Source organism: Melanerpes formicivorus, unplaced genomic scaffold (genome assembly GCF_026170545.1).
Source record: "Melanerpes formicivorus ecotype bairdi unplaced genomic scaffold, bMelFor1.0.p_v2 SCAF_1, whole genome shotgun sequence".
In the NCBI taxonomy this organism is placed as follows: Eukaryota; Metazoa; Chordata; class Aves; order Piciformes; family Picidae; genus Melanerpes; species Melanerpes formicivorus.
In genome coordinates, this window is record NW_027142353.1 from 30,338,758 (window position 1) to 30,345,928 (window position 7,171).

At 39.6% G+C, this 7,171-nt stretch overlaps 1 protein-coding gene across 1 annotated transcript in view; it reads left to right on the forward strand.

Annotated features, from left to right (window-relative positions):
* The window catches only part of LOC137441353 (testis-specific gene 10 protein-like), a 29,585-nt gene extending 22,753 nt beyond the window's left edge, over positions 1–6,832 (forward strand). Inside the window, exons 12-14 of the mRNA XM_068138760.1 lie at positions 402–604; positions 929–1,033; positions 4,979–6,832. Coding sequence (XP_067994861.1) covers positions 402–604; positions 929–1,033; positions 4,979–5,105 — 435 coding nt within the window. The 3' untranslated portion in view covers positions 5,106–6,832. The remainder of the gene's footprint in view (positions 1–401; positions 605–928; positions 1,034–4,978) is intronic.
* The last annotated feature ends 339 nt before the right edge of the window (positions 6,833–7,171 follow it).

A 7,171-nucleotide genomic window follows, 5' to 3' on the forward strand; every position in this document is an offset into this window, starting at 1 on the left:
TAATTTTACTCTGCTGGTGGTGCAGATATTTGTTTGTTATACCACGTATCATTTCCTGCATGCAAGTGGTTAATCAGTGGTTTCTTGCCTCAACAAAATGTATAACTTTCCTCCTCCTCTTTAGTGATTCTGTTACAATCTGTATCCATTGATCCGTGTATTTCAATAGCATTTTGTAATTTCTATCAAGTACATTAATATTTTTATATATATATATACACACATTGTATGAATTTATAAATCTGACACAGAATTTTGACTGAAGGCAAATGAGATAAAATTTTAGATTTCAGACTTCCTTTACTCTTTTTCTCTCTCCTTTGTTTTTTTTCAAGGTTAGCATAATAGATAGCCTCTAAGCTTAACAGACAAATATCTAAAACTTTAAAATCTTTGTTTAGCTGTGGAGCAAGTGTAAGTCATCTGACTCAGAAATAGAGCTGCTGAGAAAACAACTGGGAACTGAAAGAGCATCTATGAAAAACCTGGAGTCTTTGCTTGTGTGCAGCCATGAGATAGCATTTCAGTCACAGAGAGCAAAGCAAGAAAAGGACTCTGAAATCCAGTTTCTCAAGGAACAGCTTTCTGAAGGAGAAAATAAACTGTGAGTAACTGACCAAAAGAATATTGCAAGGTTTTTTGTTCTTCTCAAGTGTATATATAGAGAGATGGGTTTATATCTATCTCCATTTTCAAATGACCAATGACCTTGCTTACTTTAGCAGCAGAAGATACTAAAATCCTGCTTCTGATTCCTCAGCTATACCCTAATAGAATTTTTCTGCATAGTGTTGTATTTTACTAAAAAGAGTTTATAGTCTCCATTTCATGGTATATCTGCCCTTGTAATTTTGGATAATTGTGGATAATTGGCAACATACTTGGAGGATTATGGTTGCTATCTAATTGAAGTGCATGGACTTTACAGTGCTGTGCAGAGTCGAGATTTTGCTCATCTCAGAAACAGAGCAGCTCAGCTGCAGTCAGAACTGGATGTCACCAAAAGACAGCTGGAGATTGAACACTTTGAAAGGCAAGTATATGTGTTTGCACTGAGCTTACTGCATCTAACTGGAGTGAAATGCAATATAATACTTAGTCGACTTAGTAGAATAAGTAGAAAGTTTGGTTTTGCTCAGATGTATATCCCCTCTGTGTTCACAGGCTATGCATTTCACTGAATTCAATCCATGCAGCTGTTATACATGCTGTCTAAATTAGTTGTCTCAGTTCTCATTATTGCTAATGTACGCAGATAGTGGGATAAACTGCCTTCTGGAATTGTCTGGTTTAGGGTGGGATAGATTACTTTCTTGTATATATTCATCTGTCTTCACTCGTTTATAGTAATGCCCAGTCTAGGCAACTAGTTGGCTAGAAAAGTGGTTGTTTCTCTATACCCCCTATGTATGAGTGCAGTTATCTCATGGTATATGGGTGCTCCCTGGTAGGGACTGCAAATATTTCGTCTTGAAGCATTCATTGGCAGAAAGCTGAATCAGCCTCCATACTTCATCCTTAATTAGAAGAGTAGATTGTTACTCATGATTCTTTATAGGTGCAATAATATAAATACTTAGTTTATAACTGGCTAGCAAAACAAATATTAGACTGAACCTGTGCTGAGGCAGATCTCAAGTTTTTATTCTTGAAGAGAATTTATCTTCTGCTTCAAGAGAATTACAAATATAATTATTTGAATTGTTTTGGAAAGAACAAAACTGAGTTCTATTATGCAGTCTTTAAGGTAGTTGCAAAAGCAATGTGCAGAAGTCTTAGCAAAGGCTGAAATGTTTCTCATGTAAAATTCTGACACTGACATTGGTTAGCTGTTTTTGAAAGGCTAGAGCTTTTCCTTTTTTTTTCATACAATTAAAACAGTGACCCTTCAATTTCCCACAAAGATTACAAGATCCTAATTTCTTTTCTGTGTTTCCTCAGAAAGTCATGCTGTACAAGATCAGATATTGACCTCTATTGCTTACAGGGAAGGGAGCAAAGCTCCAAGTTGACTTCATACAGCCAATCTATTTTTCTTCTACTGGCCTGAGAAGGAAAATACTATCATTAAAATCAGCATCATGCCACTATATAATGGAAGCATCAATGTCAGTACTGACTGGCTTTTCTTGTTGCCAGTTTTAACAAGTGGGTAGATTATATCCTTATTCTAACACCTGACTTAGCTAGTCATATTGATTTACTGCCTTGGTGCAGAATGAAATAATGCCAGAAATTAGGAGGTGGAAGTGCCAATACTGTCAGGCATTGAATGAGCACTAACACAATGATACCAGGGGGCTTAATCCATCTGTCTGAGTGTTTTCTTTACCAGTCAGAAAAAGGACCTCCCCTCCCATCCTCCTGACTACAGAAGCAGTTTGGCCTCATGTGGAAACACCAGGTTTCATTTATTGTCCTGTTCTGGCTATAGTGACCAAGCTCAGGGACTGTCAGGTTCTCCTTGAGAATCCCAAGCATATGGCTTACATTTTATCCTTTTCTGTTTGTTGACCCTCCTTTTTGCTGCTATTGTATCTCCCTTTCTCTGCCTTGGTCTCCTGCCAAATAAAAAACTTGCCCATAGTTACTTTTACCCATTGGTCACACTTTTGCTACATTCACACCCAAACTTGATGTTCTACAGGGCAGTGTTAACCTGTGAGAGGTGCAAGCAGCTGCACTCTGACTTCCCACCATTGGCAGAACCACATTGGCCATAAAGGACATTTCAGCATGTGCACAGTAAAGCCCTTAAAAGCAATAAAACTAGTAGGACTAACAGTTAATGAACCTGTTGGAGCAGGTCCAGAAGAGGGCCACAAAATTGATCAGAAGGCTAGACCAACTCTCCTATGAAAAAAAATCTGAGAGATTTCAGTCTGTCCAGTCTAGAGAAGAGAAGGCTCCAGGGAGATGATATTGCAGCTTTAAAGTACCTAGAGGGAGCCTATAATATACTCAGAATGCTCAGAATTAACCAGGTTGGTAAGACCTTTGAGATCATCGAGTCCAACTGTTGTAGTTTGGGCTGGGTGCCCTCTGCTACGGGGGTGTTTCCTGTGTCCAGAAGTCCAGCCCAGTGGGTGGACACAGGAAATTAGGTATTTCCACCATAATCCCTTGCACCAATATAAATTTTACGGCAGGGCCTGGCACTTCCTCTTTCCTTTCCTCTCCAACACCCGGTAACTGGGGGAGAGATCTCCCGGCCATGGGCCTGGTTAGGCCCAAGGCCATGGGGGGATGGGCAGTCTCAGATCTGGCCAGCTGAGACTAGCCTAGCAGTGGTGGGGGGAGGAGGATCCCTGGGGGTTTTGGGTGCACCCTCAGGTGGGGATGGGATCTTTCTGGGTCTGTTTTGGGGTTCCTTTTGTCACTGTGTTCCTAGCTTTCTGCACGCACTCACTGTTCTCTATTTAAACTTTCCATCACTTTTGCAATCTGTTTGTTTGAGTCGTTATTTCTGCGCGTGGTGGGGAGGGGGTCTGCCCCAACCCATTACACCAATCTATCACCCAACACCATCTAATCAACTAAACCTGGTACCAAGTACCTCATAAAGTCTCTGATGATGAGGAATGCATTATTAGTAGGGCCTTTTGTGATAGGACAAGAGGTAAGGGTTTTAAACTAAAAGAGTGTAGACTAGATATAAGGAAGATAATTTTTACAATGAGTGGTGAGGCACTGAACTGGTTGCCCAGAGAGGTGGCAGAAACCCTATCCTCGGAAACATTCAAGTTTGGGTTGAATGGGGATCTGAGCAGCCTGCTCTAGTTTAAGATGTCCTTTAAAGGTCCCTTCCAACTCCAAGATATTCGATGACTTTCTGTTTCCACAGTATTTATAGTCTATATTGCACCTCCCCAAGCATGAGGTTGTGGGATGTTGGTAGCTAGGTGGAACATTATTACTGTCTCACTTTGCTCCTGCTGCTAGAGCAAGCCCTTTACTTGCCTGTAGATTTATCTCCATGAGCTGGTGCTAGGTCTGATTGTTCTCCTGCAGGTTTTGGTGATCTTCAGCAGTCCACTCCATAGAAAGGTCTGCAGTAGCAGCTAAGCCACACCTGGGCCAGTTTCACTTCAATGCCACACAGGCAGTTCCTGTTACACCTTCATTTGCAAGGTTTTGGGCAATTTGGGAGTCCTTTTTTCCAGCCTGGGTCAGTGCCATTCTCCCAAAACACCCATTCATTTATAATGAACTACTATCCAGGTTTTACTGGGGTTATACACTGAAACACAGGGGTTGTTGTAGCCACCTTTCCTAGTAGTTTCCCTGTCCAACTTAAGACTAGATTGTCCACCTGTGAACAAATGGTGGCCAAAAACCAGGATCCCAGATGAGTATGTACCTCCAGAATTTTCCAGCGTATTATCCATTCCCTGTACACCCAGATGCCAGAGTTACAGACTGATCCAGTACCCAGGCCCACTCCTTGCAATCAAAATGACTAGACAACCATTTTACAATTTTCCCATTGGAGACTCCATCATCTCTTAAATATTCATCTGTTTCAGAGCCTTTCAGGTAGACTCCAGTCCACTGGCCTTGCCAACTCAAAACAGCACAAGAATACCACAAGCCACATTGTTCTTAAGTTGACATTATTGCCGATTTTAGTGATTGTCCTCATGCTGCAGGCTTGTGAATAACCTTAAAATTAGGCTCTTCCTACCAGGAAATTTTTACAACTTTTAGAAGTTAACTTGCAATGACCATGGCTAGCTTCTGTCTTTTAGGGGAAATAGAGACAATAGGTATGTAGAACTAAGTATTCAGTAAAAAGAGTAATACAGAGAAAGTTACCAGTCTATTTTTCAGAGAAGTATATGATGAACACCACATCTCCTTTTAAAATAAAAATTTTAAAAGCTGACAATTTTAAATAGAAAAAAAAATAATGACCATGAGATAATTTTGATGATTTTTGAGAAGTGTTCAATCTGATTGTAAACTAATGTTTACTTAGGAAACGTCCTGTAGAGGAGCTTCGACACCAGACTCGTAAAGTCTCTTACCATTTAAGAACATCATCACCTGAACATTCCCATCATCAACCTCCTCATTGGTCTCTGGACTGCTTCCTGGATGAGTAAATTGTTCAACAACACTGAAGTTCCAAACACTAAGGGGAAGACAATGAATAAATAAATCAATAAATGGACTAAGTCTAATATTTCTTTTTAAAATACTGACTAAATTCCATGGTATTACATTGCTCCAAGAGAAGTTGGAAGAAGATTCAGGTTCAGTGTCCTGATACTCCATTTATTTTGTTTTATTGAGCTGCATCAAAACTATATGGCTAATAGAAGTAATCATAACTGCATAAAACAGTAACAGAAATAATGCTGCAGAAAGTATTTTCATCTATCTTATATAAATACTCCTAACTACCCATTCTTTATATTTCTAGTAATATTCAGAATAGCTTTTACTCTATATATTTGCATTTTTTTACCAGAAACTTAAATGCGTTATAACTGTCTGGAAATACTTGAAACCCTGAGGAGAAGCAAGCCCAACTTACTTTGCTTTTAACCATCAGTGAAATGGAGTCTCCACAATATACAGCTATTCCCATGTTATTTTCAGTCTCTGTTTAGTTTCCTATTTGGTAGCTGTATGCTTGTTGCATTTTTAAATTTTTTTTTTAGGTTAATTGCAGCATGCATTAAGAAAAATTGCCAGTTGAAGGGTAAAAAATCTGAAGAAAATAATTCCAGCTTTTGAGATGGCTATATATGTCCAGAATTAATTTTGCTGATACTTTGTTAATTGAGATTCTTACCATTGTTTGTCAAAGTACATAGGTCCTAAGAATACGAGACAAGTTTCTTTGGGCCAGTAAGCTGGTTGTGGTGCCCTTAGTAGGAAATACAGCTCTGCTAGGCAGTCATCTTGGAGCTAGTGCCAGCATTTGACAGGAAGTACACGGAGTCTTCATTCTTTCCTTAGTTTCTACTCCTCCTTAGTCTGAGTACAGTGTAGCTCCTAAATTTGTTGAAATAGCAGTGTGTAATTTGGAATGGTTCAAATTGCTTTTCATTATCATAACACTTTCATCCATTTTGACACAGTATAAAGGACAGGGGGATCAGTCCATTTAGTCACCACACTAATGATTATGGTTCTTTTTCTGTTGGTATCACTCCCTTTTCAGATTGATAGAATTCCTTTCTGATTAGTATACTTCTGGTGAAATACCAAATCAAGACTAATCTTCTACAAACTAGATTATGAATTCAACTCCTTCCTTGTTTGCTTTCTGGGTTTTGTGGGGGGTTTTGTGGGTTTTGGTGTTTTGTTTTGTTTTGGTTGGTTGGTTGGGTTTTGGGGATGTTTTGTTTTGTTTTCTTCTGGCTGGCCTTATGTGAAATGATCTGCTTTTGTGCATTCCTACGGAAAACAAGTTTAAGTAAGGACTAAAAATGAAATATGTGAGCTAGTGATACAGTCTTTGTTTGCTTAGAATCTTCAACTGGCTTAAGATAAATCTTTTTCAATTAAATCAATGTAAATTCTGAGTGCAAATGAACTATTTTTTTAAAAATTATTTTCCATTTTTGAGTGCTCAAAATATTAATAATTTTTCTTTCCTCATTCAGCTCTTTGGGGGTTTGGGGGTTTTGTTTGATTTTTGGCTAACTGGGGAGAATTAGACTTGCTCCAGACTTATTTTTTATTCTACATGGTGTGGGATTGTTTTCATTAAAACCTGTGCAATAAACCATGAAACTCTGGCAGTCTGCGCTATGTTTTAAAAGCTTAACTGGAAAGAATTTCTAAAGGTTTGTGTATTGTAGTGGTACAGCAACAAATAAAATAGCCTGTTTGATAAGGCTCTCTTGAGACAGAGCAGAAATCAGAATCTGGATCTGTGTGTGTTGTGGGTTAACACCCATTCTGAAAACAAAGGGGAGAGGGCTTTCGAGTGCTTTGCCCTCCCTGCAGGGCATTTCACCCCCCGCCCCCGCCCCGGGAAGCTGAGTCTGTTCCACTCCCCCTTCCCTGCCCTGCTAGGGTATAAAAAGCAGGGCATTGCAGCTATTAGCTCCTTTTGGCTCCTGCCTTTCCTGGATGAGAGCTACTGCAGCTGCTTTCCTGCTCCTCTGCCACGTGGTTGGGCCTGATCCTTCTCCCTGCTGCCTCCGTGCCTCTT